This window comes from Dermacentor variabilis, chromosome 10 (genome assembly GCF_050947875.1).
Source record: "Dermacentor variabilis isolate Ectoservices chromosome 10, ASM5094787v1, whole genome shotgun sequence".
In the NCBI taxonomy this organism is placed as follows: Eukaryota; Metazoa; Arthropoda; class Arachnida; order Ixodida; family Ixodidae; genus Dermacentor; species Dermacentor variabilis.
This window is the reverse complement of record NC_134577.1, coordinates 64,171,908-64,189,178: the sequence shown is the minus strand read 5'-3', so window position 1 is coordinate 64,189,178 and position 17,271 is coordinate 64,171,908. Positions and strand designations below refer to the sequence as shown.

The 17,271-nt window shown below is 44.3% G+C and overlaps 2 protein-coding genes across 2 annotated transcripts; one reads left to right on the top strand and one right to left on the bottom strand.

Annotated features, from left to right (window-relative positions):
• Positions 1-1,821: 1,821 nt before the first annotated feature.
• On the bottom strand, positions 1,822-14,742 carry LOC142560642 (calcyphosin-like protein). The gene is made up of 5 exons (XM_075672868.1): positions 14,633-14,742; positions 9,759-9,879; positions 8,064-8,241; positions 6,145-6,351; positions 1,822-4,940 (listed from the first exon to the last, which is right to left on the bottom strand). Exons 2-5 carry the CDS (start codon positions 9,833-9,835, stop codon positions 4,839-4,841), a joined length of 564 nt encoding a protein of 187 aa, XP_075528983.1. The 5' UTR covers positions 9,836-9,879; positions 14,633-14,742; the 3' UTR covers positions 1,822-4,838.
• Positions 14,743-14,944: 202 nt separating this feature from the next.
• Positions 14,945-16,385, top strand: Phb2 (prohibitin 2). Its single transcript, XM_075672866.1, has one exon. The coding sequence runs from the start codon at positions 15,083-15,085 to the stop codon at positions 15,983-15,985; it is 903 nt and encodes a 300-aa protein (XP_075528981.1). The 5' UTR covers positions 14,945-15,082; the 3' UTR covers positions 15,986-16,385.
• Positions 16,386-17,271: the final 886 nt, after the last annotated feature.

Genomic DNA, 17,271 nt, shown 5'->3' with positions numbered 1-17,271 from the left:
GGGGTATTGTAATTGTTGGTGAATTTCGAAGAATGTTTGGACACAAACTATATAGAAGAAAAAAGGAAGCCCTTACAGAATTCTCCCAGAAAGCAATCCCTATAGGAGATATATGCATGTAAGCCTCTTCAGTCACTGGTTTTCGTAATGAAGAGCATCACGGTGTGCTGCTGAGATTGCATTTGCACTTGCACTTTATGCATTTTCACTTAATACGGATCATCACGGTGATGCTCACACAGATTAAAATTCACCTGCAGAGCCCATACAATTGCCATGACAATAATAAAAACACCGAATGAACGTCTAATTCTGGGCGCTCAACAGCAGAATGGGCACCTATGGTTCTTCACCTTCAATACACTTGTCAACAAAATTTTACGACTTCGTTTTTTTACACCAAGGGCAAATTATGCATGTTTTAACACAGCAGTGTTTTTAAAGCAAAACATTCTTCTAAAACCCTCAATGAGGGTTGGCGAAGAAAGAATCCTGGTTGGAGGGAAAATGGTTAGATACGACCATAGATCAATAGATAGTGCCCACAAAGTCTGAAGTACCTTAAGAATGCTAACACATTAATAAAGTTTTCAATCTCTAAAATGTAATTAGCATCTTTGGGAACTTCACCAGTTTACAGCATGTCTGAATACCCGTGCCTAACCTTTTTCATGCCAATTTAGGTTACTGGGTAGTCCACGGTACAGGGTACAAGGGTACAGCCTGGCAGAGCGTAGAGCTACTGTAATGACGGAACTGGGTTTGAAACCAAATGTTGGACGCGCTTGGGCTAGTGGGTACGAGACGCTTTTCAGTGAACTTCTTTGACACCACATTGTGTCATACGTATGTACCACTCTTGTATGAAAAAAAAAAAAAAATATATATATATATATATACAACTTTTAAAACTTCCCCAGCGCTGGGCAGAATTGGACCTACGTTTTGTACATTCAGACAATTTTGGCTGGATGTATTTCACAGAGGCTCCAAGAACAGTCTTCGCAGTGATGCAGCTAGGTGTTGCAGAATGTAGAGAGAAATTCGCAAACTGGCTGCATACATGCCTCACACGTGACATTTTGGCAGTGGCAATAATAGTCTGTTGCAACATTGTTTCAATGCTGATTGCATTAACGTCTAAATTCACTGCAACATGGGTGCTGCCGGAATTTTTAGGAGATAAAGGTTGGACATGCAGACTTCTCACAAAGAAAAATGCCACTATATTTTCCTAGCTGCAATGCAATCCTCAAAACATAGAAATATGTTACCCTTGTATTTGGTTGGTTTTGATAATGAATAACATCACAATTAAGCACATGGATTAAAGAATATTCTCCGACGGACACCACAAATAATGCAGACACAGACAGGCAGGACACAAAGTATTCCTGCAGCAACAGTGTATGGCGCAAGAACATTGATTTAAGAATATAAAGTGGTTTCTGGCACGCAAGTTCTGACCAAATAAATGCATTCAGCAGAGGTATGGGGCATACAGCTCATCATACTCGATTTTCTTGGTTTGTACTCATAATTTGCTTGAACTTGTAACTTCAAATATCAGGCTACATATGCGAGTGATTGTGACATTTTGCAATTTTTGGGACACGATTCTTACGTCGACAATAAACATAGATTTATTTCGTATGCACATCCATTATGTTGAGGTTCAACTTGTTCAACACATGCACCGGCCATGACTGTAGCAGTTGAATTTACCATTTTGAAGACAGCACCGTCATCTGCATGGCCCCAGATGCTTCTCTCAAAAACGTGAACAAACCTTCCTGACGAGGTGTGATGAAACGGCAACAGTATTTCAGAAGCTTTCTTTATTTGGATCATAAAGGCAATACAATTTCAGAAAAACACATGCTCCAAGTGTGCCGAAAATAAATTAACAAGGCGAAAATAAATTAACAAGATGCGTGCTAGAGTTGAAGACAGCAGTACAAGTAAATGACAAGAACAAGAAGGCGGTGGATGAGGCACATTTACTAGAATAACAAACACATAAAACACCCTGAGACCGTCACAAAAGTATGTAACCGAGGGATAGTGCACCCAAGACCGGAGAGGTGCAGTGTTACGTACCTACAATAGACTTTGCCGCCACCAACCAGAGCTTGTGCTTAGAAACCTTTCACGAAATCTCGCTTGTACCAGCATCTTCATGTCGTTACTTCCAAAGTTATTCAAAGTACTATATTCAACAAACAACTTGTACACTGCACGCTAAAACAAATAAAAAAAAATTATGTGCGCTTCAAGTCAGTAACGTTAGAGTCAGATTGCTTGAGTTTTGCAAGATAAAAAGAATGCGGTCATTGACAAAAGCGTCCATCGAACAGTGGTGTGCGCCAGCATTCAGTGACTGTAAAACAGCTAGACTGCAGGAGTAGGCAGGCCACATAAGTTTACCGGATATCATCTGTTCATTAGACGGTACTGCCCATGTTGCCAATCATGCACACTCAATGCGCATTGGCTCAGTCATTAAAGAAAGAAATGTTGAATTTTTAGGCATGCACCGAAAGCACTTGTTCCCCCCTTTCGTGTCACCATTCAAAGCTTGGCATGACAGCCAGCCTGTGCGTAGTCATAAGTAAAATTGGTGAGGCAGTATCTATGTCAGAATTGTGGCTCGAACAAAAGTTAGAACAATGTTGTAGGCGGTTTGTGAGCTTAAAAAGCTTCCTTGAAAGCTACTTGCTATTCACACCACCTCAGCCTGACCCGAGCTAAGTAGCGTAAATGGATGAAACCCAGATTCATATACGGAAGCCCTTCATTACACAGGCATGTAGTTGTACGAATAGTGCCTGACTTCACCAGCCATTTTGCAATGGCATCAGTACAACGAAGTGCTCCAGTGATTATTATTTCACTGACCACTGGTGAAGTTGCTTGAGTGATAACGGTCGCCAGAATGGCTAATCAAGCGTCACCTTGAACATCGCACTGAACTGAAAGTGCAGCTAGTAGACTTCCATACCTTTCTTTATTTATTCAAGAATGACCCCGGCATATAAACAATTCTTCATTTTGGGAACATACTTGCTCTCCAGGCAGCTTGTTCCATCTTGATGCAGAACAAACCAAAATTTGCACCAGCAACTCTGGCATGGACAGTGCTTGTAAGACTGTCGTCAAATAGTATGCATCAAGAACAGCAATTGGCCCAACAAAAGATGGAACAAACATTGCTGATGTGATAACAAAGAACTTCTGCATTGCAATGTGACATTGCTAGAAAACTTTATAAATACTGCATAACGCATGATACATAGTCTCCTGTAAAGGGCAAATTGACAGCAAAAAGTTGGCAAGCAATGCTTGGTACCATGTTAGCACCCTGGAAACAGTGTATAGATTTTTCACAGATCGCATACTAGGAATGTTAAAGATTTTTTAATTAGTCCACAAAAGGGCAAGCACTTAGCCACATAACACACCTTGGCATTTCAACTTGTGTAGACTGAAAGAATGTCACAGCAAACAATATGTGAAAATTCTTTTTGCACGAATGCACACAATGTGGTTTGAGTAACTCCCTTGATAACAAGTTTTGGCTGATGTCAATGAGAACACGTGTTAACCCGTTGAGTTCCAGTTAACAAACGAACTGTCATGCCATGATAAAACAACACCATTACCAAATCCTAGCTCTCTGCAATGCCTGAAATTTCAACACACAGCCATCACAAGTATTGCATTGCATGCGGTACATCACAGCATGTCAGATAACATGTCAATCCGTTACCGACAGGAATGATAAGTTTCAACTCGCCCTGAAACAACTACTTCAACATTGAAATCATGTTTAACTTGAACAGTCCAACAACATAAACACTGCAACGTTTTTTCTAGAAAGAAAATAACCAGTTTGGGCCCTGAATTTCTGTCATTCGAAGACACCAACTTGGTTTAGGAACATTTAGAAAGAGCCCTGCAAATCCTCCAACGCATCCCAAGTGTCAAAATTCCTGGTACTATTCTTCCTAGCCATCATACGACAACTTCTTCACTGTACTTTCTACCTGAGGAGTTTGTGGTTTACACTGTACTCTTCCTTTTTTGTTCTGCTGAAGGTAAACAACTGACTTGGTTGAACAACTTTCAAAGCAACTAACTACTTCATAAAACCTATAATTTACCAGCATAGCCCTATTCTAAGATGAATCGATAGCTGAAGGCTAGAGAAACTTCTTTGGGAATTAGGCCTAACAGCACAGCTACTCTAATACGTCAGCTCACCTTAACTGATAGATTTGGGCATTTATATGAGACTTCAGCAAAAATTTAAAAAGTGTTTCAGATGATACTATGCACCAGGTCATCTGTCACAGCATGAAAGAAAACAAACACCAGCTTTCTCACTCATATTGCCGTAAACATGCACGCAGTAGTGGTGATGCAAACATGTAACCCCATTTGGTCAGCACAGGAACTTAAAATGTGGGTTTGCCCACTGCACGCATTAAGATATTCCTTCGTTTACCACGTCATGCAAGACACAAGCAAACAACCTTTCCAAATGTACATTAAAGTACAGATAAGACGTATAAAGGTTCTACAAAATTAGTAATTAAGACTGAGACGCAAACGATAAGACGCCCTGAATAATAAACCTGTCAATAAAAAGCGCAACACATGAAGCTGAAAGATAACTGTTAAGACGAGTTACGTGTTAGAGGATGTCTGCACGACGACGACGGTTTCAGCCGGGACGGGACAAAAAGCATGTCTGACAGCTGTGCATCACGTGACTAGTGGCAAGGGTCACGTGGCCAAACAAGGGTGGACTCATTTTCCTTTCTTTTTTTTGGTGCTCAGATCTTCCAGGCATTCCTCATCATGAGGTCAAAGTAGGCATCCGTGTCAATGGAGGCGCTCACGCCTGCATAGTAGTCGATGAATTCGTCGATTGTCACCTGCCGAGGTAAACATCACCAGTGACTCAAAACGTGTTGGTGGTACTACAGGTCTGTGCATTGTCATTACTGCACAACAGGCAAGTTGGCAGGAAAGTGCCAAATTACAATGTAAGCAAGCCAGGGCTTTCTAGTGCATATTCAGCAAAGCGTACACAGACAATCTTGTTTCGTACGTATAACCGTTTTAACATGTACAAGACAGTAATGCGAGACTGAAACAGCACATAAGCCTAAAACAAAAGATTTCACCAACATTTATGAATGTGTCATCCTAGCTGGGCGATCAAGTTAGACGAAGCATTATAGGTGTGTCATGCGGGGAAATGTTGTGTGAGCCATACTGCTGCAACATTTTCGCAAACTGAAATTAATTACCAGTGCTATCATCACAGGCTGTACCAATAAGTCAGGCAGGGCAGTTTAAGTTGGAGTCATTTTTGAAAAAAGCACAGTTGCAGCTGCCTTGCATTTCTTTTCTTCAGGTCCCTAAAAAATTTAAATAATAATATTCCATGGTTTTATGTGCCAAAACCACGATCTGATTATGAGGCATGTAACTCCAGATACAGTCTGACCACCCAGGGGGCTCTAATGTGCACCCATTACATGGTACCCAGGCATTTTTGCACATCACACCTATCAAAATGTGGCCACCACAGCAGGGAGTGAACCCGCGACCTTGAGCTCAGTAGTCCAACGCCATAGCCACTGAGCTACTGCAACAGGTTTTTCAAGCCTCCTTCCCGTGCTTCCCACTAAAGATCAACTAAACTATACCCCTTAGTTTCTGAATATCTTCAAAAAAATTCTATGCTATTAAAATGTATGTTGTTCAACACAGTGCTAATTTGGCTAAAGACAAGATTTATTGACAGGAGAAAATGTGAATAACACACATGGGTGTACAATTTTTTTTTTCTTTTTTACCAGAGGTTGAGCCCATGCGGCATGACTATCTTTGAAAGTTGTACGTTTGTATCTCTCCTGCAATTATGCCTTCACGGCACTGCAAGAAATGTGAAATAATGAATGAATGAATGAATGAAATGGCACTGCAGGAAATGTGAATGAATGAATGAATAAATAAATAAGTAAACAAACAAATAAATAATTGATAAATAAGTAAATCAGTAAACTCCGCATTATTTCTTTACTGAAGCATACCGCTCAGGCTCAACTGCCAACTCATTTGCGTTCTCACCTTGCTATCGGGGTCACTGGGACTGTCGAAGTCCTTCAGGAAGAGCTCAAACGCCTCATCCTCAGAGAGCTCCCCGTTCTGGAACTTGGGCTGCCGAGCGTTGTACAAACCCTTGAGGTCATGGACAGTGATGACTCCGTCTCCGGTCTTGTCCATCTTGTAGAATGCCCGTTGGACGTGCTCCATACGGGCCGCCGACATTGGAGGCTGCACGCAGTGAGCACAGGAGAGAACTCGCATGGTACACTAAGGTGGCCGCGGGTCTCGCAACGGACATCTGTGCCTCACAAAGCAGTGGGCAGCGGACTGCACACTTGTGGCAACTCATCTCTGAGACTTGCTAATGTGGCCCGAATGCCTTTTTTCCAGAAGACACGCACAATGTTCTTCATTTTCACTTTTCATTCTCAACAACATAGAAACATGTACAGACCCATATATGCAACAGTGGAAAAAAAAAAAAGAGAAACAAGATTGATGTTCGTCTGTGGCTGGTAAACATGTAATAGACAAAGTCTAAAGGATGCAGTAAAATTGTGTCACGATTTGTTTGTTGAGCTGCAGAACTTGATTGGTTCATAGGCTAGGTTTGCCAGTTCACTGCATGCAATGAATGTACTTCTGGCGACCTTAAGAGACACAGGAGTCAATAAAACTTTGGAATTAGCTCTGGATAGTAGTGTAAATGTTTTTGTCCGTTGGAAGTGGAGTCCTTGTTACGTCAGCTTTCATCTGTTATTTTTTTATTTGGTTGGATTTGATGACTGTGGCCACTGCAGCCTGGCTGCTCTCTTGGCGAGTAGGCCAACGAATAAAAGTGCAGTACATGTGCCGCTGGATTCTTTGCAGCATCACCAGATGGTACTCGCTTTTGCGCATCCACAGGGGTTGGTGATGAAGAAGTAAACGCTTCTTGCAGATAGAAGGTGGCTTCAAATTGCACTGCGTATGTATGCAGAGGCTGCCTCTGAAACCACGGTACATTCGGGGTGTTCGTCGTACTTGGTAGTAGACAGCGATTCCGCTTAACAAAAGGCTCGGCACAGTTTGTGTGCACTTGCGCTTGCGTGTGTGTGCGTGCTCGTGTTTCGACTCTTTATGCACTCACACAAACCTTCGTTTGTATACTATATACGAACTCATCGAACCTGCTGCATTTCTGTTTATACGAAGTTAGCACTTTATGCCTGAGGCGAAACTAAGCTCTCCAGGTACTACTGAAGCTATCGTCTGCCACAACTGCTTCAGTAGCACTCCTCACCACTTGGGACAATGGTTTATTAACTAGGAATAGTCAACCTTTTGTTGCTCGAGGAAAAATCACACATGGTAATTTTGGTTACCTTTAGTTTCTTCATCATTGTGCATCCAGAAAAAGCGAAGAAAATTTTTTTACAAGCCTCCCAGTGGTCATTTCACAAGATGTAGAATGTCCACTACAGTGGACAACATGAGCATCAGCTCCACTAAGTGTACACGCTGACCGTTTTCTTTTGCTCCAAAAGGCGAAGTTCCTGCCACCACATTAAGAAATGTTAGCTTCAACAGATGTGGCGAAGGTTATTCTGCGTTATGGAATACGAAGAGGAAACAATCACTTTTGCCTGTAATCTGCAAGTATACCTTGTAGTGGCACAGCTGTGAATTTATTTTTTGGTGTAGGGATCCACGCACTTGACCAGGGAGGTGGTGGCTGGGCAGGCGAGTGTTGTTGCATGCTGGTTTCTTTCCACATATCCTAATATGTATGCAGAAATTCGGGGATGGGGATGGAGAGATGAGTTCACGTGTCCAGCATGCGACAAAGGGTTTGGGTCTTTTCAATCGCCAATGGCAGTGTCTGTCATGAAACTTTCAAGGTTCTTCCTTTGCTTTTGTAGTACAAGTTTATGTTAGGATTAAAGGTGTGATGCACTCACCCTGAGCGCAACGAGGAACTCGTTGAAGGAGATGGTGCCGCTGCCATCCTTGTCGAGGTCCTTGAACAGGGCGTCCACCTCGCTGGCGCTCAGCTCCAAGTTGAAGTCGTGCAGACCCTGCGTGAACTCTTCCATGTCGATCTTCTTGTCCCTGGAGTCATCCATGATGCGGAAGTGACTGCACAGCACAAGTGCGCACTGCGTTAAAGATTACACCGATCACCAGGATGACCCTTCTTGAAGGAATAGAAAAAAAAAGAAGAAATATAGGCTGTAACAATATTCTCCCCTTCAATATTGAAAGCAACATGAGCCGCTTCCGCAGGGGCGTAGCACGTCTCCATAGCTGCCCGACTCTCCCAAGCCAAATATCCCACTAGCAGAGCTATGCTGTGGGCTGTGGGGAGCATCACAGAAGGGGCAGCCTATGGACTCATTCTGACCACCTGGGCTTCCCTAGTATGCGCATCGTGAATGGAAGCACTGAAGCCTTCTTGCTTCCACATCCACTGGCATGCGGCTGGTGCAACTGGAATGCAAACCCATGGGCTCATGCTCAGCGCTGGAATATGGCAGCCACTAAAATCAGGATTACCGAGTGCACTTTCAGTAATATGCATAGGAGTGCACAATATACCAGTGGGCAAGAAATAATAAAGGTTGAAGCTCTTATTTAACCTTCCTATCCCTACTGTGCATACCGTTTGGCCCATGGCACATGTGTAGACAGAAATTATACAAACCTTTTAAGTACTAATGAAATGCACGATAAGCTTGTTTTGTACGATGAACATGTTAAAAGGTACACCTATTGCTGTGACCTATGAAGTAGCCACTAAGTGAAATATAGTTACCAGATAGCTCTGGACTATGCCTTGAGCGTGGGGACGAAGCATTTTCAGCAGACAGACTCTGGCTGCTGACTTCACAGCCAAGAATTCACGGGTTCAACATTGCACAGAGCACCCAAATGGTGTGCTGAATCTCTCTTTCAGCTGTGGCATTCCCTACTCACAATCTAAATAGCAGCCAAACATAACACAATGCACTGGCTCCTATGTATATCCACTGCGCTGCAGGCAGCAAACAAAGCTGACATAAAAGAAAACATTGATACAGGCACAGAGATTAGGGAAGTGTAGTTTGAGGAAGCAGCCACAGAAGGGTCCTCCAACACAAGTAGAACTGATACATATATACATATTAAAAGAAGGATAAACAGACCATCGACCAAAGTGCGATCAAATAGTGAACAAAGCTTCCGTGTGGGAGTCAAAATATTAAACTCCTTTCTTTGAATCAGCACAAGAAATGATGGCAACACAAAGAGGAAGAACACAGGATGAGCACTTGCCCTGCGTCCTACCTTTTTGTGTTGTCATCTCTTTTCTGGCGCTGATTCAAAGTAAGCTACAATTCCAACTCACCAAGCTTTTCACTTCATTAATCAAAACACCACACCGCTTTGGTTGACATCCTATTGTTGCCTTCTCTTTAATAAGGGTTTACTTCCCTACCGGACGAGATGCTGCCCAATCCCTGATTTCAGAGCTGATACATAATCATTGGCCTAACCAGGTCCAGTGCAGTGTGAAGACCTTTGCCAGTGGTCTCCAGTTACCCCCGTCCTGCATTGCAGTTGATGCCACTGTGTCGTGCCGAGATAGCGTGTCCAACCAGACAGCTTGGACTTACCGTGCGAATCCCTTGATTCCGTGCGCACCTCGCTGGAGGCACTGGTGGCGAAGTTTCTCAATGGGAGTCAGAGACATGTCCAAGCCCGGTGGTAGTTCCTACAGCAACGATTGTGGGAGGTCTGCAGAGGTGTGCAAGAAAATGTGATGAATGCCGCACATGAGCAAGAAACATTCACCCTTTGCACCTCTGTCAGTATAGCCTGCTAATAATTTATGCAACTACGAATCTATATATATCCACTGGCTGCCATTTTCGCTTTCCTTTTTGGAGTTTAGGTACTGAGATCTGAGTGATGGCAAATGCAGCCTGCCATGACTCAGCAGCACCATTCATAATGCAGCAAAGCAAGCGAATAAGCAGCTTGCCTGTTAGCAATGAAAGACGTTAGCAAAATGGGACAAAATATGTCAGTTCCAGGTATAAACTTTTAATGTGAAGGCATTCTTCCTCACAATAAGAATCCTGGTTTAGGCTTATTTGACTCGTAGCTTGCAATAGGTTTAGAGCAAAGCAAATGATCACACACACAAGGACACACGAGATGGGCACTATTCATGTGTCTTTACATGGTTAGCGCTCATAGTGACTCATAGCTACTGTTACAAAATGGCATGAAAGTGGACAACAACATTTGTACAAAGGCCCAGACAAAGGAGAAACATGGGTGCCTAATGATTTGCACGGCTTTGGGAATTTGCGTATCCTAGCAGCAGGGGTGTTCATATATTACAAATGTTTGAGTAGCAAACAGAACATCATCCAGTTCAATGAAGTCTTAAAATCAAGCATTAAAGTTTGCAAATTTGGGATTTGAAAATTGTGCATTGATGTGGTATTAAACAAAAAGAAAATCTGAAGCAAAGTGCAGAGAGAAAAGAAACTGCATTGTTTCTTGTGGAACATAACCAAAAGCAAAGAAAATCTGACATTGCTGCTTTCAGACATAGTCACCAAGAGAACACAGTAGACTTTCTTAAAAAAAAATAAAAATAAAGATGTGTCAGAATGAACACATGGACAAGCAGAATGGTACCTATGTTTAGCTTCTGTATGATTCAGTGTACATTTGGTAGTAGGAATTTCATATTAAAAATATTTTAAAGGTTTCTTTATGTTTGTTTTGCAGGCAGTCTACTGAAGTATTGCTGCAAGCAGTTACACAAAGTTACAAAGTTGTTTAATTGCTGAGTATTGTGGTGGCTCAGTATGTCCAATGCTTTTATTCAGACAGTGTCTCCATTGCTCATGCCAGATAAGCAACTTATTTGTGTGATTGTTACTGCTCCAGAATTTTCTGTTGTGGAACTCAGCAAATCATAAATGAGAAGGCCATTGTAGTCGTCAAAAATAGAAGAAACGAAATGACAGGAGTTGCTTAAAAGGCAGCCAAGTACATAACGATCACAGTGACTCAACTGACAAATTTACGTCCTGTGCCCTCACAGACAGACGCAGCTGGGAAAAGTTGTCCTCAAAACACGTGGAGAAGCAAACAGATGGGAGTGGTCAATAACTTCAATGTTGTGTGTGGTTTCTTTTTGAAAGATGCAATCTGAGTAGGAATTGAATAGTATTAGTTAACCTGGGCAGCTTTACTTTATCAGGTGCATGTGTCTCTGTGTTAGATGCATATCTGCGCCTCATATGTGACACTTGCAAGGAAGTGTCATCTTATGCATAGAACGCGTTCAAGGACCTCTGTGCATACACCTACTCACACAGATTTCATGTGCAAACTTCTAGAAATTATTTTGCTTGCTACCTTATGCTTTCCTCATTGGGAACAATAAATGGTCAGCAAATATGTATGCCCCTGTTAATATTGTGCACACGTGTCTTAAAGAAGTGGAGTTTACATTTCCTCATCTCAATAATGGCTTCACAGCAAAGTCTCAAGCACGCTTAAACCCAAGCCTACCAAGGATAAGTTCATCTCACCTGTGCCAGAAGCAGAATGTTAATTAAAGATGAGACGAGTTTATCTGCAGTTACTTCCGCAAATGTGAGGCTGACTTTTTTTTTATACAGTACCAGGCGACAAGTACACTGACTGGGATCTCAGAATGGCATCAGTCTTGGTGGGCAATTGTCTGTGTGGCATGGTGATCACTGCCAAAATATGCACGGTGAATTCAAAGTTCTTGTCACCTCTTGATACAGAAGAGAGTGAACTGAATCTGTGATTACAGTGCCACTTTTTCTGCACTTATCTTGATTGTAATGATGAGTGGTTTGTCAAATAATATCAGTGTGGAAACCCCACCTATCCACCTGCATGACTTTGTACAGAATGACAAAATTAACGGCATTGTTGAAAAATTTTCCAGGGTCCATACGTCAAATGCTTAGGAGTTTGGTAACAAAGCCTTTCAATCATGGTCAACAACAATCCCTTAGCATAAGATTAATAATGCAAAAATTATGTTACCCCACATGTATTTGTTTAGACAAATAAAGAGAATGTGTGCGTACTTTTCATACTGTTGTCTAAGAAACGAGATACTAGCTAAAAGCTTAGAGACGGTACAGACTGATATCTTAGTTTACAGACAGTCTAGACACTAGAGAACAGCCTTATTTGTGACAAGCTTCAGTTCTGTGCACGTTGGACTATACATGACTTTAACAAAAAAAACGGTTTTATGTCCAATATGTTCTACTTACTCTACATGCAGATGCCATATTGGCTGTTTAGCTGGAAAGCTGTATTATTAACCTCATGTACAAAAATGTAATCTCGTAGTGTTCACCACCTGCTCAACTTGTACACACACTAAACTTTCACTTTCAGTGCAACACAAGTACTGAGACAATAGTCAACGAAAACTAATGAAAGAAGCAAACAGCATGGCATAACACGGTCAAGTTGATGACTGACACAATATGCAGTGCACATGTTGATTTTTTGTCTTGTTTACCTCTTCCGCAAGATGAAGTGACAGGCCCAACGCCATGCCCTCTTACAAAACAAAATTGGAATGTGTTTGAAAGCACGGTTTCATATTTTGCAACTGAATGTATTGTGTAAGTAGAAGAAATAGGCTCCAAAGGAAGAGAAATAATCTATTTGGGTACTTTTAAAAGGGAGGACTTGCGATAAATTGCAGCCAATATTTGATGGAAGGTGCTGGGTCTACGTACACATGATGTAGACCCGGCATGACTGCACGACCTATACATTGGATGCATACATAATGCTACTAGAGAGAACGGCTTCAGCAAGCATCCCCGGTTCTGCAGTGTGTGCCGACAATTTCGCAATCCACCTACGCTGCCTGCTTGACCGCATATTCTGATATTGTGATCGGGTCGCTATGGCCGCGCCTAGTTTCGGTTATCTCTTTGCGTCGTCAGCTTGACTATATAAAGCGGTCGTGCCGGAACGATAGACGCCCGCTCCGCAACGTCGCGTGCAGTGGTGGACGTAACGACAAAAAAAAAAAAAAAAAAAATGTTGCAGAGTCGCCGAAAGGCAAAGTATCGATTGCTATAGCAAATCAGTAGACAGCTATATGAATTAAGGATAGTATATAGCTTTATCGGCCGTAGAGACTTGTAAACATTGGCTTACTGAATAAATTAACAAGCATGGTGTCCCACGCGCACATGCAAACATGAACATATCTCGCTCGATGACCGCGAAAAATCGCTGTCAAAACTTTGGAGTTATGATAAGCATGCCCGCAGCGGCGATCCAGCTAGTTGAAATTCGTGTTGCCTCCCGCTTCAACGCTAAGCGTCGAAAACACAGCGTACGCGTACACGAAGCTATATCAGCAGTCGACGCACTCTGTCTCTATCGAAGATAGCTTTCAAGATTGGGCCCGCGCGTCATATAGGCAGCTGCCGCCGAAGTATAATACGGGTGCCACACGGCGCACTTTTGATCACGAACTGGACCGATCCGGATCGAAATTCTCGACTGCGATTGGCTCTCTAGCGCATTTCGTGCAAAGGAGCCATTCATGACCGAGAAATTCAATCCGGATCGGGCTTGATCGACCAAGCCCGATCCGGATCGAATTTCTCGGTTATGAATATAGCTCCTTTGCACAAAATGCGCTAGAGAGCCAATCGCAGTCGAGAATTTCGATCCGGATCGGTCCAGTTTGCGAACAAAACTGTACATGTCACCCCCCCCTCGCCCCCCCCCACGCTTTGGCCTCCGCGTCCCCAAACTGCGAGCCGCCCTGCTTCCAGCTTTGATCACCCCGCTAGCCCTTTGGTGCCCTGGAGATCTTGCGCCGCCTCCTTTGTTATAATCTCAGGTGCTCTCCTGAGGCATTCGTTTGCCGGTTACATGTGCCCTCCTGGGGCAGTACTTGTAAAAAAATCATATCTATCGTCGCGACGAAAAAAAGCGACCCGCGACTTATGCAACACCAGTCAGAACCTTGCCAAAAGAGGCAAAAGACAGCTATACACCGGCGCGCCCACACAAGCCGGCCGCCTGACCCGCATAGTACACTGTGAGGAGCCGAAAATGGCGTGCCGCTACGCGTTGCAAGACGCAGTCGGCTGTCAGTTCTACACCCAACTGCAGCCGCGCGGACGACTTATGAGAGACAAGGAAAACGTAAACACAATGCGCCATAATAAAAAAAGAGTGAAGAAAAGAAAAGACAAACAGTCAACAAAACAGGAGCGTGAGCCAGCGTCCATGAGCTCTGGTTGTGCGTATACGTGATGGTGGGCGGGACAGGGCGGAGACGTCGCGGCGTCTGCCGCTTGCGTTCGTACATCGATCTTCCGACCGCTTGCAACAGTGTTGCGCAATGTACGACACGCAACCGAAATTAAATAAACTGCTGCGCGCTTGGTCCAAAATACACTCGCGATCAGAATGTAACAGCGGTGCAGTTGTTTTTTACCGTTTGTGAAGCAGTAGCGTCGGCGCCTCTTCAAGTGCAGACAGAATATGGCAAAAAATGACACTACACAAGCACCTAGATCGCTACCTTTCTCTATTGCTCTGCGCTTGACTGAATCAAAATGTTTTAGGACGCCAAAATTTTTAATAAAATAACAACGTTTATATTGTAGCTATTTGAGATTTAATAAATGAAATGTTTTTTTTTATTAAAGAGTGTTACATTGTAAAATTAAAAAGCTATGAAGTTATATCTGTTTACTGGCGCCCTCCGAAGCCAAGTTGCCTCATTTTTGAAAACGGCTGTGCAGGCCTGATAACCAACGCCGGGTCCACACGTGAGTTTCTCTGCGCGCGGCAGCCCGTGGACGAGTCGGCAAGCAATTTTTGTTGCATCATCTGGGTGTCTCCATAGCCGTACGGGCATCGCAGGCATCAGTTGTTGACCGACATGGCTCAGCAGTTCAAAGACATGGCCAGCAAGCTGGGCAAGGGCGGCGGTGGCGCGCCGAAGGGGCTAGGCCTAGGCATTAAGCTCATAGCGGCCACCGCTGGCCTGGGGTACGCGGCCACCCAGTCCGTGTTCACCGTCGACGGCGGTCACCGTGCCATCATCTTCAGCCGCATCGGCGGCATACAGAATGACGTGTTCACCGAGGGCTTACACTTCCGCATCCCGTGGATACAGTACCCCATCATCTACGACATTCGCTCGCGGCCGCGCAAGATCTCGTCCCCGACGGGCAGCAAGGACCTTCAGATGGTCAACATCTCGCTACGTGTGCTGGCTCGCCCCGACGCCGCCGAGCTGCCCACCGTGTACCGCATGCTGGGCACCGACTACGACGAGCGCGTCCTGCCGTCCATCTGCAACGAGGTGCTCAAGAGCGTCGTCGCCAAGTTCAACGCATCGCAGCTCATCACGCAGCGGCAGCAGGTCTCCCTGCTCGTCCGCAAGGAGCTCACCGAACGCGCCCGAGACTTCAACATCATCATGGACGACGTCTCGATCACCGAGCTGAGCTTCGGTAAGGAGTACGCTGCGGCCGTCGAAGCGAAGCAGGTCGCCCAGCAAGAGGCGCAGCGGGCCCAATTTACCGTCGAGCAGGCGAAGCAGGAGCGGCAGCAGAAGATCGTCCACTCCGAAGGTGAGGCCGAGGCGGCGAAGATGCTGGGCGATGCGATCGCGAAAAACCCGGGGTATCTGAAGCTGCGCAAGATACGCGCCGCGCAGAACATCGCGCGCACCATAGCGCAGTCCCAGAACCGAGTATACCTGAACGCCAGCTCGCTGATGCTCAACATCGCCGACAAAGAGTTCGACATCACCCACATAAAGCAGGGGCACAAGTAAGAGGCGACCGAAGGTTGACCTTCGCGGGCTGCTCTGCTCTCGCCAGCTGACCAGCGAGAAAAAGTGTCTCAAGATCGGATTGACGCATAGGCTAGACCGTTCGAAAAGGAAATGTTGGGAAGAAACAAGCAACGTCAGGGAAAGTCGCGAGGACGAGCCCCGCATAGCAGTGCTGTGGCATGTATCGCGATGAAAATGTTGTCATTGTGATGTTGATGCTCCTTGTTGCAGCTGCCTTGACACGACATCATCGCACGATACTGTGCTTTCTATGGGAAACACCTTAGTATCTGAAAATGTCCCGAGGTATAGACACAACCCTTGGGTGCCTCCACTCTTCCACTTTTTGTTTAGTGCATTGTTACGGAATAAAACATAGACCCATTTTGTTTATTTCTAACTAGTGTCCTGGCGCTTCATTCCTGGTTTGCAATGTGGCAAAAATATGTTCATGCCTTGAATGCCAATGTTGTGGCACGACCAGGATTGTTCAGAGTCGTACAGTACTGTCATAATGGAATGAGTGCTACCCATTCCTGCAGGCTTGAAACATTAACATGACTCTCATTAGCTGAAGCTGTTATTGGTTTTTCTCTAGACGCAACCAAAACACCACCGGGTGTGCTATTCTAATGGTGATAAAACAGAGTACTTTGCTGAGGTAGTACAGGCACTGCTAGCTGCATGAACAAGTTTTGATTACTGGCGCTGACAGTGTTTCATGGTGTTTAAACAAGTAATGTACAGGTGTAAGTGGAGCACGGGAGTTTTGGCCGAACTGCACCCCATTGCCCAGTAGCAACCCTGTGGGGAAAGCTATAAATTGCATCGTGCATGTGCTCATAGCTGGTTCACACCTCTCGATCTTTTTCTCTATACCTCTGCATAGAAGCATTGTTCACAGTTTCTGCGGCTCAACGCTCGCTAATGTGATGTGGGATAGCATAGCTACACTTGCCAGTGTAGAGGGGGCGTGTACAAAAAATGGGGTGTGTAAAAAAAAAGAATGCTTTACTGTAAGTGCCACCATGCTAGTGAGTGTTCATACACCGAAGCTGTGAACAACACTGATTTATGCATTTAACAAAACACGTTAAGAGGTGGGAACTGGCTATGAGTGCCAGCCTGAGTGCATGCATGACCCAGTTTATAGCTTGCCATGAGGCTACTAGATGGTGCAGTTTGGCCTAGTGACTAGGCCTAGTTTGGCCCGTAACAGACAAACGACCATTGATTACTGCTTAATGTCGCAGGGGTTGTATAGCATGCTTGCAATAATGGAAATA

Coding starts and splice junctions, on each gene's coding strand:
- LOC142560642 (XM_075672868.1), bottom strand. CDS start 9,835: ATGTCTCTGACTCCCATTGAGAAACTTCGCCACCAGTGCCTCCAGCGA. Junction 6,352..8,063: donor AGTTCCTCGTTGCGCTCAGG/GTGAGTGCATCA, acceptor CACTGCGTGCAG/CCTCCAATGTCGGCGGCCCG. Junction 4,941..6,144: donor CCAGTGACCCCGATAGCAAG/GTGAGAACGCAA, acceptor TTACCTCGGCAG/GTGACAATCGACGAATTCAT.
- Phb2 (XM_075672866.1), top strand. CDS start 15,083: ATGGCTCAGCAGTTCAAAGACATGGCCAGCAAGCTGGGCAAGGGCGGC.